The 10,428-nt window shown below is 37.1% G+C and overlaps 1 protein-coding gene across 1 annotated transcript in view; it reads right to left on the bottom strand.

The window, feature by feature from the left end:
• Nucleotides 1–4,223: 4,223 nt before the first annotated feature.
• The window catches only part of LOC143282660 (serine/threonine-protein phosphatase 6 catalytic subunit), a 114,289-nt gene continuing 108,084 nt past the window's right edge, over nt 4,224–10,428 (bottom strand). Inside the window, exons 9-10 of the mRNA XM_076588323.1 lie at nt 9,064–9,121; nt 4,224–6,042 (exon numbers count right to left, since the gene is read on the bottom strand). Of these exons, the coding sequence (XP_076444438.1) occupies nt 5,852–6,042; nt 9,064–9,121 (249 nt within the window). The 3' untranslated portion in view covers nt 4,224–5,851. The remainder of the gene's footprint in view (nt 6,043–9,063; nt 9,122–10,428) is intronic.

The raw sequence follows: 10,428 nt of genomic DNA, 5'->3' as shown, positions 1-10,428 counted from the left end.
GAAACCTTTCAAGGGTGATATCCATTCAAAACAAATATTTCCAATAATAAATTCAGATTGACATCAGATTACAGAATTTTGCTGTTCCTGGCAGATGTATCCATCCAGGTAACTTCTAAACAAAGCAAAAGTTTCCACTGATTTTAACTAAATCTGATAAACAACTGCTATTCATCAATGTGTTGATGTGTAAGAAAAAACAACACATAATTTTATGAAAAGGAACTCTAAAAATAAAAAGTAATTTTAAAATGACTTTGGCAACATTTTTGCTTCTTCCCAACTTTTGCACCATTTCCAGAGGTGCATTGTCACTTTGGAAACATTTTTGCTTCTTCCATGAACTTCTGAACCATTTCCAGAGGTGCATTATCAATGTAAGTTTCCCACAAGGACACACACACATAAATATGTACACACACATATATACATGAATACATTTGCACTGTGAAACAGTGTCAGAAATTGACAGGTCCAAGTAAGATTCTACTAGCTGGGGTCAATATTTACTGTTTTTCACTTGCCCAGTTTGGCAACTAAGTGGAAATTCGCTTACCAAGATTGCTTTTACACTAACATGGCTTCCAGAAACATACATCCATCAAACCTGAACACACACACAAACACACACAAGAACAATGATTCATATCGGTCTAAAATCTGAGAACTATCATAGCCTTCTGTCTAAAACGTCAAGGCAAATTTCAAAGGATTATTTGGGGGAAAAAGAAAAAAAAAGAAAAAAGAAGAAAAAAAAAGAAGAGAGAGACAGACAAGCTATCTGAAACAAGTATCTAGATCATTTATCTCCATAAACTGTGTCACACACAGAAAGTGAGAGACAGAGAGTGTGCGTGTGTGTGTATGTATGCTGTGTATGTGTGTGTGCATGCTGTGTGTATGTGTAAATGTGTTTCAAGCGTTCACATTAATTGTATGTATACATATATATACACATAATAAAAAAAAATTATATACATAAAAATAAATGTGTGTGTGTTGTGTTGTGTGTGTGTGTGTGAAAGATGGTGAAGGGTTACAGTTCCAGAGAGGGAAGGTGGTGCAGACAGCTGTTACATAATCTACATGAAAGTTGCTTAGATAGGGGACTTAAGTGTTGAGTTTAACAACCTATTGGCATTATGCCAAACAGACCACTATTTCCACAATGTCTGTTCAGATGTGTAGTGCCTTCATCGAACTGACCCCCCCCCTCCCCCCACCCCCTGTTTCTGCCCCCATCCGTTCTGCCATTCCCCATTCTGTCCATGTAAAGTGGATGTGGGGGTAGGGTGGGGGGGTATGAGAGGTGGTTTCATAATCTGTTGGAGGGAAGCAAGAGAAGTGAGTGAGGGGTGTAGTCTAGTGAGGGGTTGAGAATGAAAGGAGGAAAACTGAGGAGGGCATGTTTGTGTTAACTTTTCAGTTATGAATCAAACTCTACAGAATGGCGGTTTCCTTTCTTTTTTTTTTTTTTATCAACACACAGAACCTTAACATTGAGATGAGGGGGAGAGAGAAAGAGAGATCGCATTCAAAGTACAGAAGGGGGGAGGGAAGGGGAGGAGGGGTGGGGGGAGGGGACCGGGACACCCCTGCAGTGATTTTGACAGCTCTGCCAGTGGGAGTGGAAGGGTGAGGACAAGGTGGAGGAAGACTGGGGAAGGAGGAAGGTGGGCACAGCCATTGGGTACGTGAATGGGTATGGCTTTTTTTTCCCTTCAGAAAATGGACGTTCCATTTATGACAAAGACCTAAAAACTGAAATCCGTCTCAGGACTGAAGAGTTGCACCAATGCAAAGATTCACTTTGTTCACATATGTGATGTTTGCATATGTGATAATGAGTCAAACATACCAGTTAAGTTAAATCAGGATGTGACAGAAAGAAGCCTTCAATCTTTCACTCAACTTGCAATTATATTATTTCATAATTTTATTCTATGCATGCACACAAATACACATGATTACATTTGCGAATAACAGTTTGCCAAAATGTATTCTTCTTGCCTAAAGCAAAGGTATGATCTTTAAGGAGATTGAAAGAGAAAAATGAAGACTCCTCTTTTCACACAGATATAATTTTGAAACTGTAGAATCATTATTCAAGAATTGATCTGAAAGATTCTAGATCAACAATAATGCACAAGGTAGACACATTACTTGGACTCCTGAAGACACTCATGCACAGACAGGAAGCACATTCTCAGTCAGTCTGGGGAAACATTACATTTTATGCAACAAATGAAAGGATTGAAAAACAGAACACAATATCAAAATCTGTTGCTTCTTCCCTTCAACTGATCAAGCATGCACCAATGTCAATGACTTCCAAAATTAGAAAATCCAGTACAAGATGATTTGAAAAAAAGGCAAAAACATAATCTCTGTGTGTGTGTGCGCGCACGCATGCGTGCGTGGTGCATGCGTATGTGAGTGAATGAGTGTCAGAGAGCAGCTATTTTGGAAACCACTTGTCTGATTTTGATGTGGCTTGGACAGATGAATACATCTTTTCAAATTGACCTTGAGAAATTAAAAAAATTTTGCACTTATTTCTCCAAAATTATCCTATTTTGGATTCTATGAAGCTTGACATGAGATGCAAATCTTATTGTTCTGAGTACAGTTCAATTTGTTTTGTTTATAACACAGCTGACTACAGAAGTCAATAACGGAACAGTTGAAAAAGAACTAACAGGAGCAGAAAATGTGTGCATAATCAAAATTATAAAGAAATATAAAAAGACACCTACTTTCTGTTACTGAAAGACTGCCTCAAATGAAGCAGAACCAAAAACTTGGGTCTTCATGGAGTCAGTAGTAAACTGATCTTGTGCTGGTGATCCCATCAGTCAGCAACAAGTATTTCTAAGTGAGAGTATGATCTTTCCATTAGTCAAAATACAATTAGCTTTAGTGGTTTGTTTGATCAAAAGGAACATCAACTCCAGTGAATTTTCTCCAGTGGATGCTTCTGCAATAAGTATTCCAATGGTAGCTCTATATTTCATTTGCAGTTCTCTGGATCTATGTAGGTTATTTTGCTACACAACGAGTGGTCTTACGCCATATTGGTAAAATCACTGACTGAGAATAGGTCTGTTGTGGGTTCTTCTGGGGAAAAAAAGTGGGGAACAGCAGCAGATACACAGTTAGAGCAATGAACAAAAAGAAAAAAGACAAGATGCATAGCCTTCCTGCTACAAAGCAACAACAACAAAACCGAAAATGCTGACAGTAGAGATGATGAGGGGTAAGATGCGGGTGGAAAGTGACCAGTATACACATAAAATGATCCACATCATATTTTTGTACACCACCAGAAATGTGTTTTTTTTCTCAAGGCCTGACTAAGCGCATTGGGTTACGCTGCTGGTCAGGCATCTGCTTGGCAGATGTGGTGTAGCGTATATGGATTTGTCCGAACCCAGTGACACCTCCTTGAGCTACTGAAACTGAAACTGAGCAGCCCACATTCCTTTATCATTATGATATAGATCCATCACAGGCTCAAACTTTCCATGTCTTTATCAAAACTTTACAGATTTGATAAATCATCACAAAAAATGCCACAAGCATTTTTGGGTCTAATATATAAGTAGTCACTACAGACAAATCCAGTTCTACAGGACACATTCTTGCACTCCAAATGGTGCAGGCTGAAGGTCCGTCACTACCTGTCTGTCCAATCACAGATGACATCAAAAAAGGTTCTTCAATGTTGGAATCCATGATGACACACACATTGAACCGTTTCTCTCCAAATAATGGCATATATTGAACACTCTACTTGGAAAAGATTAACATATGCATGTGTATTCTGGACTGTAATGTATAAAGATCTGATGACTGAGATGGTAATTTGTGGACATCATAAAAAGGATCAGGCCTAAGCACTATCCTTTCTTTGATTAAAATATAGCTGCTTCTTTCACTTCCTTTCAATAATATGCCATTCCGAATTATCAAACTAAATGCTCATGCCCCTGATGAATATTCATTTTTAAGGGAATAGCTGCAATGCTGTTTACCAACAAAGTGACCACTGGAGCAAATGTACATTAAGGCCTCCACACTGAGTGTTAAACAACTAATAGCATTTCTATCCCTTGAGTTATATTTTAAAATCTAATGTTTAAAAGTATTTCCAGAGAAAATGAATTTGTTGTAATTTAACACACACACACACACACACACACACACACGGAGCACCACAGGGATCCATCTTATGGCCAATTTTATTATCCACTTTTGTTAATTACTTACCTTGTTATATGAAATGTAAATGTGAAATGTTTGCAGATGACACAGCAATTCAGACGCCAGTAAACTAACTAATGAACTCCAAGATGATATTCTGAAACTTAATGACTGGACACACTTGAATCACATGTCCTTGAATGCTCAGAAAACGAAGTGCATATATGTATGTGCACGACAAAAAATGAAACATAACTTCAAACCACTATTCCTAGGCATCAATAAAATTGAAGAGAGGTAGATTCACATAAAATTCTGGGTGTCGTTATTGATAAAGATCTATCTTGGACTGATCATACAAAGTACTTAAGTAAACATCTCTCTAATAGAATACTTCAACTAGCAAAAATCAAAAAGATCCTTAATGTCCATTCATGAAAGCTCTTCTTCTGTGCACATATTCTGCCAAAATCAATTATGCATCAACTTTATGGGACAGCTGTGGCCTCTCAAACTTGAAGTTTATTCAACATATGTATAAAAGAGCACTGAAAATAGTATTGTTAAAACCGAACTCCCTGACCCCAATGGACTATAAACAATATATTATCTTTTCACAACAGCCTGTACTTCAACAAAGCTGTTTGCATGCATAATGTTATGTATAGAAATGCTTCAAAAAAGATTGCAGACACTTTTAAAACTAATGAACACAGACACAACCACATGCTCTGCATACCCAGACCAAGAAACAACCTTTACAAATCCAGCTTTCTGTATTCTGGTGGAAATTTATAGAATAATCTCCCACTCACTCTGAGAAGTATCGTGAATAAAAACGTGTTTAAGAAAAATCTGAAGAATCATTCATTGAAAATAATTAACAGTAATACAAATTTTGATCTGTTAGTTTAATATTCCTATTATTAATTGCGATATGTTTTGTATATGCTTGTGTTGGCAACGATTTTGCACTATATAGGGGAACATTTGGGTGGGATGGGCATGGTGTAATTGTGTCCGAGAATTTGTGTTCAGTGGTGTGTGTGTGTGTGTGAAATGGAGATGCAATTGTGTATTTCTTTATCACAATATTCTTGTATATATATATTGTATATATATATATGCTTTTTGTTGTTATTGTTGCTCTTCATCTGCTTGTCTCTCTCTCTCTCTCTCTCCTATATTTGTTCCTTTTTTTTCCTTTTTAAGTTTTATTATTTTATTTATCTTTTTTTTTTTCATTGAAGGCTTGATGTAAAAAAGCAATGGTTGCTTATTCAATTTACCATCATGAAATAAATCTTGACACACACACATACACACCCACACCAGACTGGGTTATTACATTGATACACTGTGTGTAAACACAAACGTAAGCCAATAAAAGAAGGAAAAAAACACACAAAAAAACATTCATTTAGCTTGGTATCTACTTGTTATAATAATGATGTCACTGGTTTCATCAATAGGCTTTATTTTAGATAACAAAAGTCTATGACACTTTAAAGTCTGATATTCTTTGCAGCATCATATGAACCTATACAATTTCCCTTCTGAAGACAAAAAGTTCAACTGCCAATAGTTTCTTTGGCCCAAATCCCTCTTTCAGTTCCACACAAGAAATCTCTGTCACATTGTTTCAATCTCAAAGAAAGTAAGGTGTCTGGGTACGTGGGGGGATCACTCGTTCACTGTCTGGAACTGCCTTGAACAGTTTGGCCTCATGGTGTTCAGCATCCGTGAAGGACAAGACAGCAGCAATGTTGCCACAGCGGTAACAGTAATTTGGTGCTGACCAAACTGTTACCAACTTTTCATCAAACATGTACTTGTAACCTGAAAGCAGAGAGTTTTAGATTTCATCATATATCTTTGAGCTTAAGGTTTTATCATGTATACTCCAGCATGTATTAATAGGTGGTGTTTTTTGTTGTTGTTTTTTTTTAAGTGTCTTTTCAATAAAACATTCATTTTACCTTGAAAAATATAACAGAGATCAATAACTTTATGTGGAGTGTTTGCCTTGTGGGAACCCATCCGCCTAGGAAGCAAGAGAATCTGATAGCACTGGTTCGATTTCCACACTTGCCAGTGTTTTCTCTCCCTCCACTACACCTTGAGTGGTGGTGTGGATGCCAGTCACTTAGATGAGATGATAAACTGAGGTCCCATAAGCAACGCGCACCTAGTACACATAAAAGAACCACAGGCAACAAGGAAAAAAAATGGTGTCACTGCACTGTAGTGATATGCTCTCTCACAAGGGAAAGAGCCCAAATTTCACACAGAGAAATATGTTCTGACAAAAAATAATAGTACAATGCGTTAGAAATTTCATACCAGTGTAACTCCTCTAACACCTATGCATGCACAGACACTGGTGAACAGCCACATAAACCAGAGTTCATTGTGCAGTTTTCCAAAAATACTCAGATGTGAGTGGGGAACCAAATCAAGTTCAATCAAGTCATGTTGCTGATAGCCCACTTGCAAAGATCTTTATATTCAAATGCAAAGTGGATAAGGTAGTACCACTGCTCAGAAATGTCATGCAATATCTTGTACTTCTTTCTGTTTACACTGTAAAACATAAATATTTGTAATTTGTCCTTTATACATTTACTTACTTATCTAGTTAATTTTTTGTGTACAGATTTATCTAATTATTATATACATATACATACATATATATTGTCCATAGTCTGTAAAGATTTTTAATAAAATCCAGCAACAAAGAAAACCAAAACACAACAAAAAAACAACAACTAAACAAACAAAAATGAGAACAAGATGAAGAAGAAAAGAAAAAAAAAAAGTTGCTCACAACCCTGCCAACCACAAGGTGTTTTCAGGGCTGAATACAGTGTACCTGTCAAATCTTTAAAACCGATGTGAAAGAAAAATAATGTTTAAAGGTCAATTAAAACAATATTCAAAAGACAAATAATTACTTGCCTATTGCCTTCAGACAAAGCCATGTGGGAATTAGGTATAAACGTACTAGCTGTCACACAGATGAGTGCTGTGACCAGTGACGAGTGCTGTGGAGTGATGGCCTAGAGGTAATGCGTCCACCTAGGAAGCGAGAGAATCTGAACACACTGGTTTGAATCATGGCTCAGTCGCCAATATTTTCTCCCACTCCACCAGACCTTGAGTGGTGGTCTGGATGCTAGTCATTCGGATGAGACGATAAACCGAGTTCCCATGTGCAGCATGCACTTAGCATAGCATAGGTAAAAGAACCCACAGCAACAAAAGGGTTGTCCCTGGCAAAAATCTGTAGAAAAATCCACCTCAATATGAAAAACAAATTAAAAAAACTGCACGCAGGAAAAAAATACAAAAAAATGGGTGGCACTCTCAGTGTAGCGATGCACTTTCCATGGGGGGAGCAGCCCGAATTTCACACTGAGAAATCTGTTCTGACAGCAAAAAAAAAAAAGAAAAAAAAGAGAAAACCACAAAATACAAATAAGATGTGTGTGCCACCAAGTCTAGAAGAAATTTCTGGTTTGTGTGCTTGAGTGCAAGTATGACCTGTACCATGTACATTTCAACTTGATCTTGAGGTAAATCAAAAATTCATTACAAAGTTTTAATTTGTGACCAGAGAAAGGATTTATAACAGGTCTGAGTCCATTATTTTGGTCAAATGAGACTGCTGATCCCCATGTGAATTGTGGACAAGTGATGAATATATCTCCTATGGGATGCTGGGTGTCTTTCAGTGTAAACAGCATCCCCACCTTATGGAAATTATGTGCTAGAAATTTCCTCTTTTCTACTGCTCTCTTTATTTCTGTCTTTTTTCTTCCTTCACTCTTGTCTTCTTTTTATGCCTTCCCAGTAGATTCCCCTTTCTTTTTTCAAGCAAACTTTGACACTCACCAAACTGAAGCAAAGACTGAAAAGTACACCAGGGCTGAAAACTGTCCATAAATCAAATCAAATTATGGTGCTTGAAGCCTTGCTGACCACTAAGGCTATCTCAAGGCTATCACCACATTAGCATCTACTTCAAGTCAAGGGTAAAAACGTACAGTATAAACTAATCATTGCGTCAATCTCTACACTCAAAAAGTTAAAAAAACAACAACAAACCTTCCAGTGTTCAAAACATTCAAATGTGATTAAAAATGTTTATTTCTTTCAAGAAGGCCATTATCGTCCATGCAGGGACACCACAAAACAAGGTCTTAAGAGAATCTGCCGCGTAAGTGGAGAAGTGGAGTGATGACCTAGAGGTAATGCGTCCGCCTAGGAAGCGAGAGAATCTTAGCATGCTGGCTTGAATCACGGCTCAGCCACCGATATTTTCTCCCCCTCCACTAGACCTGGAGTGGTGGTCTGGATGCTAGTCATTCGAATGAGACAATAAACCGAAGTCCCGTGTGCAGCATATACTTAGCGCACATAAAAGAACCCATGGCAACAAAAGGGTTGTTCCTGGCAAAATTCTGTTGAAAAATCCACTTCGATAGGAAAAACAAATAAAATGCATGCAGGAAAAAATACAAAAAAAATGGGTGGCACTGTAGTGTAGCAACACACTCTTCCTGGGGAGAGCAGCCTGAATTTCACACGGAGAAATCTGTTGTGTTAAAAATAAATACAAATACAAATAATGTCTGTGTCCAATGTCATGCAGATCCAAGTAGTCAATGAGCATGTTTCATAGTGGGAGGCTAATCGCAAGGAATACATGGGGCCTCCTCCCCTTTTAACAAGAATGAGTAAGAAAAGTGTACCCCGTGATCCAGAGATTTATGTCCTATGTATGCATAGTTTTCTATAAAAGTTGCACTTCTAACAGCAAATTTCCTACAAGTCATTTAAAAAAAAAAAAGTGCTTACCTTCATGAACCAGCTGATGAGCACGGCAGATCAGCTTCAGGTTATTGGTAGCTACAAACTGAAACAGTAACAAGAGAGCCAAGGCCTTTAAGACTCATGTGTGATACACACTTAATCAAACAAAGGAATCATCACACAAACACAAACGCACACACATACACACACACACAACTCAAAGCAGATCAAATAGCAAAAAGACAAACCACCAATATGAACTTGACCTTTGACCTCTTAATGTGTTATAAAGACGAACCACCGATATAAACTTGACCTTTGACCTCTTAATTCATAACACATTATGTTCTGATCAAAACCAACCACTTACCCTACTGATTGAAAATTGGATGAACAACTCGTTTTATCATGTTTCTCTGCCCCCCACCCCTTCCTCCCTACCCCCACAATTTGCTATTTTGTGGTCTTGTACTTTAACCTGTCACCTTGTCTTTTCACAAGATTTTGTTATTAAAAATCTCTGTTTAAAACAGAAAATATTCCCCTATCAGTATAATATTCCATGTTGTGACCTGACCTTTTAACCTGTGATTTTGAATTTCTTTAGGGATCATGACAAGTCACAATACCAAGTTTGATAAAATAAAAAAAATAAAAAAAACAACTGGATGTAAGATACGGCTTCTGTTATGCTTTTTTTCTATTTTACAAATATTGTCCTTGACCACTGACCTGTCACCCTGTCTACCATATCATAATAAAGCAGATGTCTTCATATACACTGAAGAAATATCAGGATTTAACAACAACAAAAATGTATATGGATATGACAGAATAAACAGTGGTCAATACCAAGTTATAATACTGATGCTTTTGGCACATTTGCAAAATCTGTTGTTTTTTTTTTAAATTGTGCTGCTGCTATCAATTTGCAAGTCTGACAAAGAGCAGTCATCATTGCTTTTTGACTCACTTGTGTAAACAAAGTGAGTCTATGTTTTAACCCGGTGTTCGGTTGTCTGTGTGTGTGTGTGTGTGTGTGTGTGTCTGTGTGTCCATGGTAAACTTTAACATTGACATTTTCTCTGCAACTACTTTGTCAGTTGACACCAAATTTGGCATAAAAATAGGAAAAATCCAGTTCTTTCCAGTCATCTTGTTTAAAACAATATTGCGCTTCTGGGATTGGCACAAAAAAATAAAGAATGAAGCCTAATTATATGCAAACTGCATTTACTGTTATATTTATATTTTTTGTATTCTCTAAATTTGACACTTTGATCTGATATTCTGACCCAACAGCTAGAGCAGTCATTATTATCATTTTTTGTTCAAACAGGAACTTCTTTTGCTAAGCATGGAATTTTTATTTATTTTGCAAACGTTTTGTGCAGATAGTAAAAAGGGGAA

Source organism: Babylonia areolata, chromosome 1, assembly GCF_041734735.1.
Source record: "Babylonia areolata isolate BAREFJ2019XMU chromosome 1, ASM4173473v1, whole genome shotgun sequence".
In the NCBI taxonomy this organism is placed as follows: Eukaryota; Metazoa; Mollusca; class Gastropoda; order Neogastropoda; family Buccinidae; genus Babylonia; species Babylonia areolata.
Note: the sequence above shows the minus strand (reverse complement) of the source record. Positions and strands in the feature narration are given on the sequence as shown.